The sequence below is a fragment of the Suricata suricatta genome, chromosome X (genome assembly GCF_006229205.1).
Source record: "Suricata suricatta isolate VVHF042 chromosome X, meerkat_22Aug2017_6uvM2_HiC, whole genome shotgun sequence".
NCBI classification, from domain to species: Eukaryota; Metazoa; Chordata; class Mammalia; order Carnivora; family Herpestidae; genus Suricata; species Suricata suricatta.
Window position 1 is genome coordinate 71,517,347 of NC_043717.1, and position 21,966 is coordinate 71,539,312.

Below are 21,966 nucleotides of genomic sequence, written 5' to 3' on the forward strand. Positions count from 1 at the left end.
GGAAACATACTATATGGAAACATTTTATTTGTATTTTGGAAATTGTTTCTCTGTTCTTGATAAAATAGGACATTTGGAAATGGAAAATTGAAAATTTTTCTTCAGCTCTTTTTGTAGTTTGATGTATATCCCTATACTTAAAATTTTTGTTTGTATTGATGTTGAGCTATACATTCCCTTTATGAATATTAGGAGATGGCACATGCTTTTCTGTCTTTTCATTCAGTGTTCCTCAGCGGTCTGTTTTGGAACAAGCTCAGAAGCCTATTGACATCAGACAAAGGAGTTCACAAAATCCTCAAAATTGCTCAGCAGTATCAGGTGATTTAAAACACAAAGTTTAAACAGTCAAAACACAGAGCTAATATTTAACAGTGTATTGCAGAAGTCAAGAAAGAATTTCAAGAAGAAATTAATCAAAAGTGGTAGGGAAGCCAAGTAGTTTTAAGACTAGGAGGCCTTCAGATTTGACAATTGGGTGGTCAGTGGTGACCTTTGAGAAATGGAAAGGATTTTCTCTGAAGTTTTTTTTCATTAAGTAGGGAAGTAGGTAGGGATGTATCTTGGGATGTGGGAGGTGTCAACTTTAATTTCTCTACCATGTGTAACAAATATGGGAAAGGCCTTGGGAGAAGCTAAAATGCATAGGCAATCCTTAAAATACTGAAATATTAGATGGAGTAGTTTTGGGCATGTGTTTTATTTATCAATTTGTTATTTCACCACCCCAAAGTAAAATATATACAGTATCTCATAAACATCCCTAAATGTTGCAAGTTGATCTTTTTACTCAAAACACATGAAAAATTAATAAAATTATAGAAAGTAAATTTACAATTTGTGATATTAATTTCAAACAAGTGTTTTATCTTATGATATGTTTTTGAGAGTTTAAATTAATTATAGATTTGTGAAATATTGAAATAAAGATAAACCTTATGCCTTAGATTATAAAATCTGACATTATGTACATTTAAGCAATTCAAGTTTACCAAGGGCAAAATGCCTGAATGATTCCTCAACTCATCCATAAAAATGTAGTACACAGATTTTATTAAAATGTTAATAATAAAAAAGATGTAAAAGTGTACTGTATAAGAATAAAATATTTTTAAGACATGAACTTAAAAACCTAATTCTTATTAGGAGACTCAGATAATGGTAGAATTCTTATAAGTAGTAGTATCCTCTCATACAGAAATATTATGTTGTGAGAAATAAAATAAGCTTGCATGAAAAGTAACTTTAAGAATATTTTCCCTAGAACCTTTCTGGTTTGGCTAGGACTAATTTTGTTAATACTGGGAAAACACCTAAAAATTTAAAGTTTATTTATATTGTCTTTTTCTGAAATAAAGAAATTATATGGACATTGGTAAGGGGGAGAATGGGATAGCATTTGTGTAGGTAATACCTCAAGTTCTTTTCAGCTCTAAAATTCTATTATTTTACTGTGTGTGCTTAGACCATTCAAAGTTTCTATGAGATTACATACTTTACTATGCAGGAAATCAGAGCAGCTTACTACAAATTTGCCTCAATATATCAAATACTCATCCAGATTTCTTATTTAGCCTAGCAACATACCCAGAGATTTGAGAGAAAAAATGGTTTCCTGAAGAAAGATAATAAATTGCAAAAGTACTATGCCATAAAATACAGGCATAAATTGTAGAATGTATTCTGGATAATACATTCAAAACATAGGAGTTTTGCAGATACGTGATTTTTGGAATTGTTGTGTGTATACTGTGGCTATATATAGCAATGTTGCAAATAGAAAAGGGATAGTACTATTTATATTCAAAGTCCAAGTCCACAAAAGCAATAAGCAGGGACATAAGTGCCCCCTTAGTGAAGCTTTTTCTGAGGATACTCAGCAGATCTACTGATTTTCGAGCCTAAATATTCTCACTAAATTTTAACTACAGGTGCTATTTACTATACCATAAATCTTAATGTCAAAAATCCGGACTTCCAATCTAGGTAAATTTGCATTATTAAAGTTTTTTTTTTAATTTTTAAGTAAGCTCTACATCCAACATGGGGCTTGCACTTCCACCCCTGAGATCAGGAGTTGTAGGCTATAAGGACTGAGCCAGCCAGGGACCCCTAAATTTGCATTTTAAATAGAAATATTTACAGTATAGAATTTAGCTGTGCATTGTGATAGCAATAGCCACATATGGCTCTTAAAATTAAAACTAAAATTAAAATGCCAACTCCTCACGCAGAGTGGCAATATTGCAAATGTTCAATAGCCATGTGCAACTACTGGCTGCTGTATTAGACAATGCAAAGACAGAGCATTTCTATCACTGCAGAAAGTTCTACTGAGCAACATCACTATAGAAAGATTGCCAGCTTTATAAAAAGGAATATGTTTTATCACTTTTCCATTGTTCACTTTTCAACTGTATTGAAACATTTCAAGATATATCATTGAGTGGAAATTGAGAGATTAAGATTGCAGGGTCATCTCTCTTCTTGAAAATGTTGTCTAATCTATCATCTTTTAATGTACTATTGGGCTCTTTTTCTACTCATTAGTATGGGAGGCCAGTGATACTACCTAGCTCTTCCTATCCTTAATACATTTTATTTTTTAATGAAACTATTAGTCTACCAGTCTTACTAGATACCTTCTCACACAGAAAGAAACATTTAGCAAGTGTACACTTAATATTGAAAACAGAAAAGCCATGTAGATGTCCAGACAGAAAAAACCTTGAGCCTGTCATTACTACTGAAAAGAAAATCTTGGATCTTGGCCCCATAATAATTTATTAGGTGGTATATCCTGAATGGGAAAATGTACAAGAAACATTCCAAGCTATTGAACTGGTACAGTATAAAAATGAAGGCAATGATTGTAATCATCACTTACTAATGGCTTTTTGGTATTCTACAGAATCTTCTTCTGAGGAAGAGAGTCCTGTAACCTGGAGGAGGTCTCAGTCATCACCGCCTTATTCTACTATTGATCAAAGGTTGTTGGTTGATGTCCATGTAGGTTACCATCTTAACTCTTACCACATTTATCCGTCTTCTTAAAAATTCCTTTAGATTTACATATTTTCATCTTCATTTGAGGAAAAGATCAAAGTGTTGTTTTTTAATTAATCTTTCAAAAATATATTTCCATTGCTATGTGAGTATACAGAATATGAAATCTAGAAATTGTTTGAAATGGAGACACATTTAATTGATCATAAAATATTTTATATTCACATACCTTTGTCAGAACATATTCAGAGAAGAATGATAAAATGGTCTTTGTAGAAGCTAATCTCAAATCAAGGAGTAAAAGCTAGATATTCACTTTTTGCTAATATAATTTCTTGGATGATGAGGCAACACATAAAAATAAAACATTTGGAGAAAAATAAATTGCCCTCTGAGAGCATAAACAGTCTTTCATTCCCCCTACCCTCCCACGTACACATCTCTTTCATGTTGCCTAATGGTTGCTTATATGACACTATACTTAAAGATGAATTTATATTGATTTGTTTCTTAGAAGTGTTTGAGTTACTTTAAGACAACCTATGTACAAAACTAGAGCAGGGAAACTAACATCAATTTAAAGAGCTATGTTTTAATTCTAATATCAGGATAAAATGAAAGAGGGAACAATGACTATATCCTTTATAGAGCATCAAATAATCTGTTTTACTCTATCACCAAAACCAAATGTCTACTCCTCAGCAGAAAAGTAGGGGCAATAAAACACAAAGTGAATAAATTTTTCCCTGTGTGATCCAGAAGGGCCATTAATGAACATAGCCTGAAGTTTGGGTTTTAGCATTCATCCTCAAAAAAATGTTGACTTTATCTAGTGAATGAATATCTTCATTTCACTTGAAAATATATTTTAAAATATTGTCAGCTTGGAAACGTTCAAATTTAGAAGAAAATGAAAAGCTACTGTAGATTACATTAACCTTTCTTGTGCACACAGGTTCCAGATGGATTTAAAGTAGGAAAAATATCACCCCCTGTTTACTTGACAAATGAATGTGTAGACTATAATGCACTCTCTGAAATCCTCCGGAATGATTGGCTAACTCCTGCACCTGTTATTCAGCCACCTGAAGAGGATGGTGATTTTGCTGAACTCTATGATACTGCTGCTGATACTGACGGTGATGATAATGATTCTTTTGATGCTTATGAGGATACCTATGACCATGACAATGGCAATGATGGCTTAAATAACCAAGTTGGTCAGGCTTATGATGTTCGTGAAGACCATGATGTTAATGACAATAATGAAGCTATTGATGACAAAGACAATAATCATGATGATGCTCCTTATTGGCCAAGGTTGGTGTTTCTGAATTACTTGTACTACCAAAGTTTTAGAATGTTTGAACTATTTGCAGCTTTGTTTTACTTTTAAATTTTATTACCAAAAGGATGAATGAATTGCACTTGCATATTAGTAAATGGTTGATTTTTTCAATAATATATTTAAATTATTTTAATGCAAAGCATGTCTTTTTGCATTTTTGTATAGTGTATTTTGTTAATATTCAAGTATTAAGTTCCTCATAACTGGATTGTTGATTCCTGTTAAAATTAGTGCTACTGAGTCACCTTACCCTGTAAAACTTCAGTGAATATATGAAACCAGGTAACAAAGAGTGCACTATGTAATAACTGTGTGATGAATCCCTGATATCTGCAAAAAAAAATCTCCAAATTTGCTGAGAAAAATGAATTGCAAACTTGACTTTCACTTGACAATTTTAGGCTGAAACTTACTAACATGGCATTATTTTTGGAATTCTACAAACTGCTCTAACTAAACTAAGTACTTGTTCAATTTTATCTTCTTATAGAGCAGCTGCCAAAAGTGGTAATATTTAGTGAAGTGATGTTTTTGGCATACCACCAGTTGTTTGCTATATATATAGTTCCTTTCTCCTGCTCTACAGAGGCCAGTGTGTTCTTATTTACATATCCTCATGATTTGTGCTCAAACTGATCTCAAAGAAGATTACTTAATGTAGTAAATGTTTTTGTTTTTAGAAAGATTATTAACAGTGGGAGAATTGTTTGCTTTATAATATTGAAATCCATATATTGTTTGCTAAATTTTCAAATGTTAGCAGTGGATATACATGGCAGAACAGACTACAATCATTCAATGTTTTTTGTTTTTGCCAACTAAAAAGGAATTCCAGGGGCGCCTGGGTGGCTCAGTCGGTTAAGCCTCCGGCTTCGGCTCAGGTCAGATCTCACGTTTGTGGGTTCGAGCCCCGCGTCAGGCTCTGTGCTGACAGCTAGCTCAGAGCCTGGAGCCTGCTTCCAGTTCTGTGTCTCTTTCTCTCTGCCCCTCCCCCTCTCATGCTGTGTCTCTCTCTGTATTAAAAATAAATAAAAAAACATTTAAAAAAAATAAAAATAAAAATAAAAAGGAATTCCATTCTCAAATAAATTTGCTCTCAGGGATGTCTGGGTGGTTCAGTCGGTTAAGCACTGACTTCAGCTAAGGTCATGATCTCGCAGTTCATGAGTTCGAGCCCAGAGTTGAGCTTTGTACTGACAGCTCGGAGCCTGGAGCCTGCTTCAGATTCTTTGTCTCCCTCTCTTTCTCTCCCCCTCCCCCCACTCACACTCTGTCTCTCACTCTCTCAAAAATAAACATTAAAAAATTTGCTTTCAAATTATCATAGGTATATGTTTATGTTGTCTCTTAAACAAAAAAGTCATTTAGATATTTTATGACACTTGGTTTTCTTGGCAACTAATTAAATGACTATCTCAGCTTAATGAAATCTATATTACTGGATTTCCTGGTGGTAGTAATAGAGAAATCAATGGGATTCTGTAGCAAAAACATGTTAGAAAATCAAGATAAATGTTAAAATCAACAAAAATTAAATATATTGCAAAAGGAATTATTCAATATATTGTGGTTGTGCTAAAAATATGGGTTTGATCATTTATGTAATTATGAAGTTGCTAATTCATTAGTCTAGTATTTAAGCAAAAAAAAAACCCATATTCATACTGCTAACTTATGTTCTAATAGAGGATGCAAGTTCTCTTTCATCTGCCATCCACATGCAATCAAGGAATTAGTGGAAGTTATGGTATTAATTCAGTATTTATGATTGACAGGATATAGGGGTATTTTTCTTTTTCATATCATACCAGTAGTGTTTTCATAGAACAAAAATGTTCCCAGAGGACATACATATGTATCAGAGACATCCTAATTATGTTTTATTTGCTGACGTACAAATGTGTTTGTGTTCAGTGGCTCTCTATCATTAATTGGATCTTGTTATCAGACCAAGCTATGGCAGAGATGGAAGCTACAAGCAACATGGTAGAGATGGGAATGATGGTGGAGAAGGGACATGCAGCAACTATGGGAGTCAGAGAATCAGTACAAGCCATGGAGGAAGTGTAGCCAGTGGGGGCAGTACTGCTATTGGAGACCATGAAGAACATGGCAATATAGGCAGTGGAAGAAGAGCCAAGGTTAATGGAGGTAAGGGAGTCAGTGGAATCAATGAAGAAAGTGGAGCCTTTGAACTCAATGGAGGAGAAAATTACTCAGAGACAGATGGTCAAGGATTGGAGAGACTGACATCCCAGGACTTTGAACATCAGCAGGAGGTAATGCACAATTTGAAAAGGAGAAAGAGTTCTTCTCCTTGTAAATGTTTTTTATGTGATATTTCACATTTCCAGCCATTCCAAATACATTTTTAAATTCCATCCCAAAGTCTTAAACATTTTAAATTATAGATATAGATAGATTCTTACTTCTTCTCATTTGTATGGTTTCTATATACTTCTAGGTATAAAAATGTATTTTTTGTTTGCCTTTATTACTCAGATCACACATTTGGGATAATGTCTCTTAACACATACAATTTTTTCTTGGACCTTGTCATTGTTGTAAAATATACAATAGATATAGAATTAATTATCCATTTTAACTATTTTAAATATACAATTCAGTGGCATTAAATACATTCATAATGTTGTACAGCCATTATACTATTCATTTGTAGAATTTTTCATCATCCCAAACAATTAAAACAGTTAATTCCCTATTATTCCTCCCACCAGTTCCCAATAACGTTTATTCTACTTTCTATGCAGGTATCTTATATAAAGCAGATCAAACAATATTTGTCTTTTTGTATCTGGCTTATTTCATTTAGCAAAATATTTTTAAGGTTTTTCCATGTTGTAGCATTTGTCAGAATTTTCTTCATTTTTAACAGTGTATAATAGAAACTATTAACGCATACAATTTAAATAAAAGTGATGTATTGTGTTCAGACAATGATCTTATCATTCACGAAACATTATTAACTTTATAAATAGGCTTAAAAATACTCAAATAGCTTCACAGGTGCTAGATCAATAGAAATGATCACAGAGAAGATTTCCTGGACCATGACTTTGAACTAATTCTCGACAAACAGGGAGTACTTAGATCTCTGAAAACACAGGTGACATTCTAGACAGAGAAAAGATCATGCCAATTTATTTTCCCAGCCTGTCGTCCTATCACACAAACTGGCTTACAAGATGCCATGATCTTTCATGAATTAGTGCCCTTGTGCAAGCTGTTCCCTCTGTCTATAAGGCTGCCCCCCACCTCTTTTCTGTTTGGTTAATTGATCATCCTTATCATCTAACTCATCTATCATCTTTGACTTTTCAGGATGGAATTATATATCCCTCCCGGTGTGCTTGCAAGCGTTTTGTCTATGGTTTCATTATAGTACTTGTGACATTGTATTTGGTTGTTTACTTGCCTTTCTCCCATACTAGATTATGAACTCTTAAAAGGCAGGAGCTATGTTTAATCCATACTTGATTACTTTTCTATACCTACTCACCTAATACCAGGATCCAACCTAGGACACTAAAACAGGACACCCCATCATATTTATGTTTTTGTAGCATCCCTGGGTATCTCTATCACAAGGAACATTTCTTGACATTTATAGAATGAATGGATATTCTTTTCATTTTAATTTAAAAGGGACATATTGCCATACAATACTTTTGTTGTTGGAAAAGTCATAAAAACAAGTCTTTGACAGGGCAGCACAGCTCTCCCAATGCCAAGAATCACTGTTTAGATGCAAAGAAATGCTTATCAACAGAAAGGCTTACCAAAAACAGTTGGCATGTTTTTCCAAAGGATATGGCTCCCCACATACATCCTTTCACATTTTGTGGCTTTTATCCTTGAGTTTCTTCTATTTAAGTTAATGGAAGCCAACCAGATTTTCAGTGTGGCATGCTCACCTTTGAATTTGTGTTGGTTGATTGTCCATTATTAGCTTTATCATATGACAAAGTAGAATTGATACCCACAACTCTGGTGATTTTTTTATTTTTTCAAGTGGCTGTTTAACATAGTATAGCTGAACATAGGCTTTAAAATCAGACTTTGGCTTCAAGCTCTGGTTCTCCTAATTATCTCTATGACTCTGAATAAAGTATTTAACTTTGATAAGTGTTTGTTTCCTTATAAGTAAAATGGAGATGATTATACTTAATTTTTGGGTTGTTATATGGATTCATAATAATATGTAAATAACATAACTAACAGTGTATTAGTATGTAATAAAATTCCACAAATATTTGGCACCAAATTTCACAGCTAGGGATTTCAAGCCCCTTGAATTTTTCCTCTAATATCAGTTATATGTGTTGATGAGATTATTGAGTTCTTCTGATAAATGTGGATTTTAAAAAGGTACAGAATTATAAATGCTACAAATTTTGCATTCTCTTTTTCAAATGACCTCTAGGCATATTATACTTCTTTCACAGTTAATCTCTGAATAAATTCAAAATTGATTTTTGATCTCTTAGGAGCCAGGTGGTAGAAGTGAAGCCTCAAATACCATTGCCTCAGGCTCTGCACCAGCAGCTCTTGATGACAAGAATGACAGCATGGACATATCGGAAGCATCAACTCAATCAGGTTTTTCTGCCAGCCACTCATCTCCTTCCAGTAGTTCTGGGAGGACTGCAAATGCTGAATTTGCCAGTGCCATCTGTAAGTACATTTAATATAATCTCCAAATGCTACAGTCTGTTCACACATTATAGTGTTTGACCACTGGTTCATTGGTTCATGATCTGATAATAAAATGAAATCATTCTGATTTTCAGTTAATATAAATTCAAATGGATAGATGCCTTAAAAAATATACTCATCACTGAGTCTTTATGGCACCTAAATCTAAACTACAAATGAGTAATCCAGTCCCTCATCTGGATTTTTTTGCAATCTAATCATAATAATTTGGAATATATTCATATTCAGAAATGTACTTTAACTATCATGATTTATGTTATCTGATGGTTTAGGAGTTACAGAAATGATACATCCAAGATAAAGAAATACAACAAAGGAAAACAAACTTTTCTATGCTGTGTCTTCTTTGTGGAAACATTCAAGCGTATATGGTGTATACACTGGTGATGTCTCTGAAAAGTTTTCCTTTACTTTCCAGTGTGTGCTGGGTTAGGGAAAGCCCCTGAGAAATCACCTAGGCAACCCTCGGAAGTCCATCTTAATCCACTACATGTATCTCCTGCTTGTAAACCACTAATCCACATGTACGAAAAGGAATTCACTTCTGAGATCTGCTGTGGTTCTTTGTGGGGTATGTTTGGTTTCTTAAAACTGAGCTGTTTCTTTTCAAAGAATATATTTTTATCAATGTGGCAAACTTTGAAAAATCATGGATGTCAAACATCTGTTTGTTATTGCCAAAGTATTATCAAGCAAACAAAACATATATATTTATAGTAGTTTATTTGTTCCTTTTTTTTTTACTGATTTATTTTCACTCAATGCAGTTTGATGTTTGAATTGGCAAACATCCCTACCCTTTTTATTGCTTTTATTTTTAACTTGAATTAACTTGACTAAAGTGTAAAATTGTATTAGGTTATAATTATTTAAAAATTTGAGTTTCGTATTTTTTTAATTTTTTAAAAATGCTTATTTTTAAGAGAGAGACACAAAGTGTGAGTGGGGGAGGGACAGAGAGAGAGGGAGACACATAATCCCATGCAGGCTCCAGGCTCTGAGCTGTTACAAGAGTCCAACGTGGGGCTCAAACTCATGAACCACAAGATCATGACCTGAGCCAAAGTTGGTCATGAACAGAGCTACCCAGGTGCCCCTGTGCTTAGTATTTTTACGTTAGGGTAGTATGTAGCATATAATACCTACTGAGATATTACAAGACAGATTTTTTACATTCTTATTTTTTAATAGTTTATTGTCAAATTGGTTTCCATATAACACCCAGTGCTCTTCCCCATAAGTGCCCTCCTCCATTACCCCCACCTCCCTTCCCCCCCTCCCCCTTCAACCCAAGGTTCCTTTTCAGTATTCAAGAGTCTCTCAGGTTTTGCATCCCTCTCTCTCCCCAACTCTCTTTCCCCCTTCCCCTCCCCATGGTCCTTCATTAGGTTCTCCAGTGAAAAAAATGGGCAGAAGACATAAACAGACACTTCTCCAAAGGGTACATCCAGATGGCCAACAGACTCATGAAACATTCTTATTTTTTTAACATTTATTCATTTTTGAGAGAGAGAGACAGACAGACAGTCAGACATAGCACGAACCGGGGAGGAGCAGAGAGAGAGAGAGAGAGAGGGAGACACAGAATCTGAAGCAGGCTTCAGGGTCTGAGCTGTCAGCACAGAACCCGATGCAGGGCTTGAACTCACTGACCATGAGATCATGACCTGAGCCGAAGTCGAATGCTTAACCGACTGAGCCACCCAGGGCACCCCTACATTCTTATTTTTAAATACTTTTGAGGATTGGGACACCTGGATGACTCGATCAGTTGAGTGTCCAACTCAGGTCATGATCTTGCAGTTCGTGATTTCCAGCTCTACATCAGGCTCGCTGCTGTCAGCACTGAACCTGCTTCTTCTCTTTCCCCCTCTTTCTGCCCCTCCCCTGCTTGTGCTCTCTCACAAATAAATAAAAACATTAAAAATAAATAAATAAAATAAATATTTTTGAGGATTTGTAGAGAAAGTTCATTTGATAATGTCTTTTTTTCAATGTTTCAAGTTTTTATTTGAATTCTAGTTAGTTAACATACAGTGTAATACTAGTTTCAGTAGAATTTAATGATTCATCACTTACATGTAACACTTAATTCTCATCACAATGAATACCCTCCTTAATACCTGTCACTCATTTAGCCTATCCTCAAGGCCAACCTCCCCTTCAGCAACCCTGTTTGTTCTTTATCCTTAAGAGTCTCTTTCATGGTTTGCCTCCTGTTTTTTTTTTTCCTTGTGTATATCCATTTTGGTTTTTTTTTTTTTACATTTATTTATTTTTGAGAGACAGAGAGAGACAGAGCATGAACAGGAGAGGGGCTGAGAGAGAAAGAGACACAGAATCTGAAGCAGGATTCAGGCTCTGAGCTAGCAGTCAGCACAGAGCCCAACACAGGGCTCGAGCCCATGAACTGTGAGATCATGACCTGAGCCAAAGCCGGAGGCTCAACCAACTGAGCCACCCAAGCACCCCCATTTTGTTTCTTAAATTCCACATATAAGAGAAATCATATGGTACTTGTCTTTTTCTGACTGACTTATTTCACCTAGCATAATACTCTACTTCTATCCACATTGTTCAAAATGGCAAGATTTTATTCTTTTTATTGCTGAGTATTAGTCCCTTGTATATATATACCACATCTTATTTATTCATTTATCAGTTGATGAACATTCGGGCTCTTTCCATAAAGTGGCTATTGTTGATAATGCTGCCATAAACATTGAGGTGTGTATTCCCCTTCAAATAAGCATTTTTGTATCCTTTGGGTAAACACCTAGTAGTGCAATTACTGGGCCATAGGGTAGTTCTATTTTAACTTTTTGAGGAACCTCCATACGGTTTTCCAGAGTGGCTGCACCAGTTTAACTTCACAGCAATAGTGTAAGAGGGTTCCCCTTTTGCCACATCCTCACCAACATCTGTTGCTCCCTGTATTTTTAATTTTAGTCATTCTGACAGGTGTGAAGTGTATATCATTGTAGTTTTGATTTGTATTTCCTTGATGAAGAGTGATATTGAGCATCTCTTCATGTGTCTGTTAGCCATCTGGATGACCCTCAATAATGTCTTAACTGATAGACTTTTTCAATCCTTTGCTCCTGAAAAATTATAACCACATTGGTAGGGCTCAGACAATATTTTACCTAAAGTTGGTCTGAATCATAAATGAAACAATAAATAAATGGAAGGAAGGTAGAAATTCAAAGTAAATTCCAACCTCTGACTTGCAATTTCATAGATTTTGCATAATGTTTGAACAGAGGACAGAATTTTAAATTAAAATTAGACCATTGTAGGAAACATTATAGTTATATGAACTTAGAAAAAAACCATGTTATCATCACAGCTAATACATTGTGTCAGATAGCTTTCTTAAGTAAAGTTTACTTCATTCTCATTTCAGTCAGGCAACTACTCAAAGATCTAGTTAATGTCTAATAATTCATTTTTATAACTTATGGTTTTTATATTTTGAAAAATAAAAGATTACAGTCAAAATTGACTACATTTCCCCTTCCTCTCTGATTCCTGTGGGAGGAGTTGCAGTTCCCAAATCTGCCACAAGCCATTACTTAGAGAACTGGTAAAGGACAGAGTAGGAAAGTAAAAGCAGAGACACTTCTTTTTTCTCCTTATATCCTTGTAACACAAATAGTCTCCAAGTAGAAGACACTGAAGTACTTTCTATTGTATTACTTCGTTGAGTTTTTCCTGTATATCAGGTTATGGGGGAAACTCCCACAGTGGTTTGAGGTATATTCTAATTTAGCTTAATCTTCTATTTCAGTCCCCTCATTCAGTCTTTAAGCAGTGTTTATATTTGAATAAATAGAGCCTGTAGACAAATAGTAGAATGTAGGAATTTAGATACATAAAAGTAAGAACTACTTTCATAGGTACTTAGCATTGTAAGTTTTTAAATATTTGCAGGAACACAGACTCACTCAATTTAAAAACAAGTTATATATAATTATTTTAAAAGCAGTAAAACATTTAGATATAATTAGGACTGAGTTGAAGTTTTTTTATGCAACAGACATGCTTATTGTTTAATGGTAAGTTTCAAAAGGGTTGATTAATTTTTATAAAGTTTGGGACACTGCTAAAAGATGCTGAGATATTTGTAAAGTTCTCCTTTTGAGATACCAAACTAGACACCAGCCAGTAAAATATTGCCAGAGAGTATTATCTTCTACATTTTAATGTATCTCAGTGAAATTTGTTCTATTGGTAGACTTCATTGTTACACAGTATGAGGTTAACATTAGCCTAAAGTGATATCAGTCATTTTTGCAAAGATCAGCACGCTGGAGGAGCAAAAGTACTAATATAAATTAAATTATAAAAATGTGATCTGAGCTAATATAGTACCTTTCTTTTTATATACAAACAGGAGTGAATTTGCTGTTGGGAACTCGATCTAATCTGTATCTGATGGACAGAAGTGGAAAGGCAGACATTACTAAACTGATAAAGCGAAGACCATTCCGTCAGATTCAAGTTGTAGAGCCACTCAATTTGCTGATTTCCATCTCCGGTTTGTTTAAGAACTAAAATTAGCTAAGTAATTATGCAGATTAATTAGGTTCCAAACTAGGCTAAAGACTTTCTCAGGTGAAAGTGTTCATAAGAAAGCACGTTAAATATAACCTTAAATTGGGACACCAAACTTTCCTACTTGTGATTTTTATCTATTTATAGTTTAAACTAACTTTTGACTCTTTTTTTGTGTCTGGATATTTGCTGGTAATACACCTAACCTAAGTCATTGATAAGAAAAAAATATGTCATTTACATCTTTTGGGTCTTTTCTGAATAGCCACCTACAACTTTATGACTCACAGTTTTACCCACCCATGTGTACATGACCACATCCATCATATACTTTTCTTATAATTAGCCAGAAGTAACAAAGAACAAGGTGGACAATAATTGGATAAAAATGAAACTGTTGTCCCTGGCACAGCCTTATCATGAGAGTCTACAGATAGGATTAGTCACAAGAACAGATACCCTAAGGCCTCTACCTTCTTCCCACATAGTAACTGAACTTCCTAGTTTGGGTCAGTAAGAACTGAATCTCTGAATATGAGAGAGCAAGCAAATAAATGTTAATAATAATTTTCACTACTAAACAGTACTTGGTATTAGAAAAGCACTAGTAATAAAGCCAACTACAGGTAAAAGATGACTGACAAAAGGATAGAAAAAGTTTTTTAAAAAGTTTGTAGAATAAAATGAAGCTAATTACAGCTATTTATGTGTTTGCATACTTCCTGTCTATATCTGCTAGCTCTGTAGCACATTAATTAATGATTATTCATATTCCTAAAAGTTATTAACCCTGCTTTAGGTTTTGGTTAGAGGGAAATCCTCTCCAGATATGCTAGATATGCTAAAGCTTCATGGTTTTTTAATCATGTTTCATTTTCATCCATTTATAATTGCTTAATGTACACAGATACAACATTTAGATTTTTAAAACATCTGGGTGGCCAAGAGACTGCACATCTGGAAAACAGATTTCTTTACTTTTTTTACCCAGCTTTCTCTAACCCAAATGTGCTATTTTTAATGCTTAAGTTTATCTCAAATTTGAATTATTTTTGCATCAAATAATACTGAGAACATCAGTGTAGAAAGATAACTAATAATTGAGTACAAATTTATTCTACCACTGAAGAGTTGAATGGAAATTGATGTAGATGTTTGAATTCTAATGCTGCTTCAAAAAATGTCTTGTAAAAACATTGTAAGGTTAATCACATAAGTAAAATTTCTATTGTTGGGCCTATAATTCTTATAAAAATAAACTATAAAAATGAATATGCAGTCACTATGTACAAAAATAAATGTGTAACTTAAAGTTCTGTTTTTCCTGAAGGAATTGTAAGAATTTGCTGGGATTTGCAATTAGAAAATTAACATTAAAGATAAATTGGATTGAGAAAAACATAGTAAAATAATTATTTTGTAAGTATGCTGAAATGAAGGAGCACAAAGAGACCCTTCCCACCAGCCCTGAGTGCCTCAGAGTCAATACTTCAGACATCCCTCTCTTACATACATACTACCAAGGACAGCTTCTGGGTCTCTGAATCCCAGAAACATGCCTAAGATAAAAGCCAAAGTATAAATGAATGGATGGTAATTATGTTGCCTGCACCATGGCAGTCTTAACCTGTCCCAAAGAAGTATGCTACAGTTCTTCAGATAGGCAGATAGGTAGCTGGTAGATATGTTGACTAGTTCTTAGAAGTGAGAGACTAAGAAAGACTTTGCTATCATATTTATAAACCCTAAAGGGAAGAATCTAATATAGTGTAGTTTTTCTAAGTGTGCTTTTTACTTTAATGAGAAGATTGTGTTAAAAAGGCATCATAAAAAATTTCATTATTATTTGTTTTTCTAATATAAGAAAAAACAGACTGAATTGAAATACTGTTTCTTATCTATCAGGCCATAAGAACAGACTTAGGATGTATCATTTGACTTGGCTGAGGAACAAGATTTTGAATAATGATCCTGATAGTAAAAGAAGACAAGAGGAAATGCTAAAAACAGAGGAAGCCTGCAAAGCTATTGATAAATTGACAGGTTGTGAACACTTCAGTGTCCGTAAGTCCCTTTTCATGTTTAATATAGCTATATAAAGTTTGTTTTCCTTCATTTAGTAAAGTACATTGGGGGCACCTGGGTGGCTCAGTCAGTTGGGCATCTGACTTCCGCTCGCAGTTCGTGGATTTGAGCCCCGCGTTGGGCTCTTTGCTGACAGCTCCAAGCCTGGAATCTGCCTTGGATTCTATATCTCCCTCTCTCTCTGCCCCTCTTCTGCTCTCTCTCTCTTTCTCTCTCTCTCTCTCTCTCTCAAAAATAAACATTAAAAATTTTTGAATAAATCTTTTTAATGGATCTTCAATAGCCTGTATGAAAATTCATATGATAGTATCTTTCCTTAGAATAACAATAAAATAGAATCACATAATAATTCCACTTTTTTAATTGGAAAATTTATCTTAATACTGACTAGTAAACTTTGCAATGAGCCATAAAGAAAATTCTTCTGTGGTCTGCTGACTCTTGCTCCCACTGTCAATTTTCATGAGTATAATTTCTAAATATTTTTCTGTTAGAGTGCTTTCATATGTCTTTTCTCTTTACAACCATCCACTGCAAAGTGAAGTTACAACTCCAGGGTCTCAGAATCCTGCTCTCATCTGTCAACAACTAGAAAGTTATGTTATACTCTTCTGTTCTATTTTGAAACAAATCCCCTCTCAGCCTTTGTTTTCTTCCTTTACTTTTCAGTAATTGCCCCTTCACACAGAACAATTGGCATAGATAAATGATAGCTGGAATCATGTAATGACTTTTAGCAGGTTATTGCTCTCCCGACTGACCATTTCTAGTCCGCATATAAAAAGATTTTTCCAGAATAGTTTTCCACATGTGTTTATATAAGTACACTTACACCATTGAAGGGAGAAATTAGTACCCAGACAAACTAGGCACTAAATAAATACACAACTTTCTTCTAGCTTTATGTATCTCTACTCTCCTCCAAATCGCATTGTATGTATTTAGTAGTCAAAGGTGAAAGAGATCCCAGGATGTTAGACAAAGAGTTTATATAGCAGAACTGCCTCCTTAGACAAAGAGTTTATATAGCAGAACTGCCTCCTATTAACTTGTAATTTTTTTTAGTTCAACAAGAGAGAGTTTACAATAATGAATTACAATAACATTTTACAAATCTGTGTTCTTGGTAAGTAGATGGATTAGTTAAGGCATGTTTTCCTGGCTGATCCCATTCTGGCCGTCCCCAACTCTCATAACCACTAAAAATCTTTGTCTTAGTCTCAGGTGAAATAGTAGCATCTTCATATAGGAGGACAGCCATGTACTCATATTTGCATGGCATTTTCATAGCTCTTCAAGATCCATAAAATAATAGACTGACACCAATTACTGCCATATATTAAAAATTTAGGAAGTGTTTGTTAACACAATTTCTTTGCTTGTTGGGGATCTATTAATCATGCTTCTTTGACCTACTTGTGTGTGCAAAAGCAAAAGAAACAAAGAATCAAAGAGAGAGAGCTAGAGCAAGAGCAAGACCAAGAGCAGGAGAGAGGGGGGCCCAGGTATGAATAAGAGAAGGGTGGGGGAGAAAGGAAAGTTTTATATTTTGTCTATGATGAAGTCTGACTAGAAAGGACAGAAACAATGTTCCTGACAAGGAAAAAGAGTTTTAACACAAAATATAAATCTAGGAAGTAGGACAACATATTCCATAAGAACTAGAAGGTCTATTTGAGAGAAAGAATATACTTTTTATTCATTTTTCTCTTTTTTTAAGAGCAGCTGTGTTGAAATAATTTACATACCATAAAATGTACCCATTTAGAAGTGTACAATCAATGGTGTTTAGTCTGATTGTAGTTGTATGACCATTCTCATTATGTAATTGTCGTCATCCCAAAATAACCCCCATAGCCATTAGCAAGCACTCCACATTCTATCCCTCTTACATTCACCTCATTCTCCTCACAGTCCTAAATAATCACTGATCTATATCCTTTTGTTATAACTTTTTCTTTTCTGGACAATTTATTTAAATGGAATCATATATTATATGGTCTTTTGTGACAGACTTTTATCAGGTAGTATGATGTTTTTAAGGTTCATGCATGCTGTAGCCTGTATAACTTGTATCAATATTTGTTTTTTATTGCTGAATAGTATTGCATTGTATAGATATACCTTTTGTTCATACAACTTTTATATATCCATTGTTTATACATTTATACTCTTGCCACATTAATGTGGATTAATACATAAATGTATTAACATTTCATACATGGGAGTGCATGTTTTATTTTCTCTTGGATACTGCTGTGAGACTGTTTTTCAAAGTGGCTCCACCATTTTACATTGCCATAAATATGGAGGCTCCATTTTCTCTTCATCTTTGCAAACATTTGTAGGTATCTGTCTTTTGATTCTTGGCATCCAAGTGTGTGTGAAGTGACATCTCATGGTACTTTTGATTTGTATTCCCCTGATAACTAATGTTGTCATATATTTATTTGTTTGTTTGCTTGCTTGTTTATTTGTTGTTGAATTGTAAGCATTCTTTATATATTCTGGATCTTAGGCTTTTATCAGATATGTGAATTTCAAATATTTTTATCCCATTTCATAGGTTGTCTTTTCATTTTCTGGATAGTGTTCTTTTGACGCCCGCAAATTTTGACTTGGATAAAACCCAATTCATTTATTTTTTCTTTTGTTTATTATGCTTTTGCTGTCAAATATAAAATTATATTGCCATGAAGATTTATTCCAATATTTACTCCTCAAAGTTTTATAGTTTTAGCTCATGCATTTAGGTCTTTGATCCCTTCTGGGTTAAATTTTGCATATGGTGTGAGGTAAGGGATCCAACTTATTCTTTTGTATGTGGATATTCAGTTGTCCTCGTAGCATTTGATAAAGAGAATATTCTTTCCCAATTGAATGGGTAGGACACCAGTGATCATAGATATATGAGTTTATCTGTAGACTTCCAATTCTATTCTGTTGATTTATATGCCTATGCTTATCTCAGTACTACACTGTTCCGATTACTGTAGCTTGTAGTAAGTTTATATATTGGGAAGTATCCTTTTCCTTTTGCAAGATTGTTTTGGCTATTCAAGGCCTCTTCTAATTCCATGTGAATTTTAGGATCAGTATTTCCATTTCTGCATAAGAGGCCATTGGTATTTTAGTAGCAATTAAATTTAGTCCATAGATCACTTTAGATAGTACTGTCCTCTTTTTTAAATATTTACATTTTTATTATTTATTTAGTGACAAAACAGCAATGATTTATTATTTCTCATAAGTCTGTAAGTTCAGCAGGGCTCACCTGGATTTTTTTGAATATAGTTGACAGATAATGTCAAATTAGTTTCAGGGGTACAACATATTGCTTCAATTTCTCTGTATGTGATGCTGTGTTCACCACAAATGTAGCTACCATCTGTCACCAATGTTATTACAATGTTGTTTACTGTGTTTCCTATGTTGTGCCTTATATTTCCATGACTTATTCATTCCCTAATTGGAGGCCTATACCTCCTATGCCCCTTCACTTATTTTGCCCATCTCTTGACTGCCTTTCCTCTGGCAACCATGTTTGTTCTCTGTATTTATAGGTCTGATTCTGCTTTTTGTTTGTTTATTCTTTTGGGTTTTTTTAGATTCCACATATGAGCAAAGTCATACAATATTTGTCTTTCTCAGTGTGACTTATGTCACTTAGCGGAATATCCTCTGGGTCCATCCATGTATTACCGCCTTAAGAATGTTAAGTCTACCCATCCATGAACAAAAGAAGTCTTTCCATTTATTTAGGTCTCCTTTAATTTCTTTAAACAATGGTCTGTAGTTGTCAGTGTACAATTTAAACATGTCATAAAACTATACAGTTAGTTTTGTCGCATTTTGGGATGCATCAAATTGTAACTAAAAGCTTTTCTCAGAATATATTATGTTCTTAAAATTGTGGTTATAACATTCTTAATGACCAATACAAATACTTGAATGTTCTTGTTAACTCTGTGGCATTGTTACTTCTTTGTATTTATCATTGTAGTCCAACATGATGAAACAACATATATTGCAATTGCTTTGAAATCATCAATTCACCTTTATGCATGGGCACCAAAGTCTTTCGATGAAAGCACTGCTATTAAAGTAAGTGGTCTCCTTTTTCTTTGGATCATGTTGTTTTTCTTTTGAGAAATTGTAAGCATAGCAGTATTTTGAAATATAGTGGCAGAAATATATACAGTTAATGTAATTTGATGCTACCATGTCAATAATTATCATTTAAACCTTTTTGAGATAGTTGACAGGCACCACAGCAAGGGGGAATATGAGGGAAATCCTCGACCTCTCCCCTTCCCTACCAGCTCCTCACTCCCAATTCCTTTAGTCAACATGAAGACCTTCTCTTCTAGAGCCCCAAACACAGGCTTTGGGTGCCACCCCAATGACTTGAAGCTGAGAAAGTCCCTGTTCTCTCTTGGGGGGGGGCGTGGAGAGCACAGCGAAGGTGAGGAAAGGTGTCACAATGGTAGAGGGGGGAGCCCCACTGGAAGAGGAATGAAGGAAGAGAAAACCTTTGCTCTAAATTACCAGGGCTACAATAGATGGGAGTGGGGAGGAAAGGGCCGGTCTATATTTCATCCAAGCTGGAACTCTAAACACATTTCTTTCCAGAACTATTGCAAGGAATTGTGGTTAGGCTTATTTGGATTACCAGTAATATTTCCACCTTTATCATGGTTTAACTGCACTTTTATGGACCAGCCTCTTAAGGTAACTAGTTGGTGTCCCAAACAACTAAGTCACTAATGAATTTTTAATCATGTCTCATGAACTTGCGACTGTATATCCTTATTAGCTTTCAATAATACTCCAGAATTCTGTGTAAGTACAATTATTATGTGTCTACTTCATAGCAATGAGGACTGATTAATGAACTGGGAGCATTATATACAGTCCGGTAACTCCTAATCTGGAGCAAACATCAGAATCATCTGTAACATTTGTTAAAAGTTTAGATCTCAGACCCAACCCCAGGCTGAATTAGTAGGTCTGGAGTGGGCCCTGAGAATCTATATTTTTAGCAAATATTTCAGGTGACTTTGAACTAGTTGGTCCATGGAAAAGTTTTTAAAAAGCACTGCTTAAAGACACATCATGATAGACTCCAGCATGGTATTTATGAAATACTTTTGTATCTAAGTTCAGGATATGTTTGCATGGTATATTTTCAGGCCAAAACATCACATGTATGCAATAAGATGGACTGATTTCTATGACTGCCTCTCAATGTCCATTTGCACAATAAATGCCTTCTTTTGTAAGTAGTACAGACGACTATATAGACAGTCTGTATCTGCCCTGACACAAATTACATCTCTGATCTGATTTCCCTAAACTGGGCCTTGGGTCAGCTGTCAGTATTTGGATATAGGTTTGTTCTTGGTTGTCTGCTGATTGGTCAGAGCTGCCTGATACGGAGCTGGAAAACAAAGAAGATAAGTACCAACAGTCTGTCTAGCCTGATATACAGTTCCTGGTCTACATCCTCTCTCCAGTTCTTGAATCTCACCTCATGACTACAGTATGATGAATCCTGTGATGCCTAGACTTCTCCTGTGACCTGAACTTGGCAATGAATCCTGTTTGGCTTTTTGTACCCTTGGAATAGGAACCATAGGAGCCTAGAGTACATCTAGTCTATGGTAGGTTAACATGTCTGGCCTTTTTTACTCCCTACCAAGTATGCATTGATCAATCAGCAGACTCCAAAGGAGACTACATGTCCTCTGAAGCCTATATACGAATACTGGCAAAAATTCAGGCAGCTGATCCAGTGAACCGGTTTAAGAGACCAGATGAGCTCCTTCATTGTCTGAAGCTCAAGGCAAGGAATTTAAAGACAGCAAAAAGTGCAGGGCCATACAAGGGTTTTTTTTTTAAGTTTATTGTCAAATTGGTTTCCATATAACACCCAGTGCTTCTCCCCACAAGTGCCCCCTACCATGACTATCACACCCCTCTCTCCCTCCCCCTCCCACTTCAGTCCATGGTTCATTTTCAGTATTCAATAGTCTCCCTTGATCTGTGTCCCTCACTCTTCCCAGCTCTCTCCCCCTTTCTCTCCCCTGCCAGGCCTCTCCTGCTTGACCTATGAGTGCAAACATATGGTATCTATCCTTCTCTGCCTGACTTACTTCGCTTAGCATGACACCCTCAAGGTCCATCCACTTTGCTACAAATGGCCATATTTCATTCTTTCTCACTGCCATGTA

General features: G+C 34.9%; 1 protein-coding gene across 1 annotated transcript in view; it reads left to right on the forward strand.

The window, feature by feature from the left end:
- Positions 1-21,966, forward strand: part of NRK (Nik related kinase) — a 136,888-nt gene that overhangs the window by 97,065 nt on the left and 17,857 nt on the right. The window contains exons 16-25 of the mRNA XM_029930229.1: positions 227-321; positions 2,912-3,009; positions 3,962-4,326; positions 6,303-6,633; positions 8,863-9,049; positions 9,510-9,662; positions 13,488-13,631; positions 15,554-15,712; positions 19,737-19,841; positions 21,436-21,578. Coding sequence (XP_029786089.1) covers positions 227-321; positions 2,912-3,009; positions 3,962-4,326; positions 6,303-6,633; positions 8,863-9,049; positions 9,510-9,662; positions 13,488-13,631; positions 15,554-15,712; positions 19,737-19,841; positions 21,436-21,578 — 1,780 coding nt within the window. The remainder of the gene's footprint in view (positions 1-226; positions 322-2,911; positions 3,010-3,961; positions 4,327-6,302; positions 6,634-8,862; positions 9,050-9,509; positions 9,663-13,487; positions 13,632-15,553; positions 15,713-19,736; positions 19,842-21,435; positions 21,579-21,966) is intronic.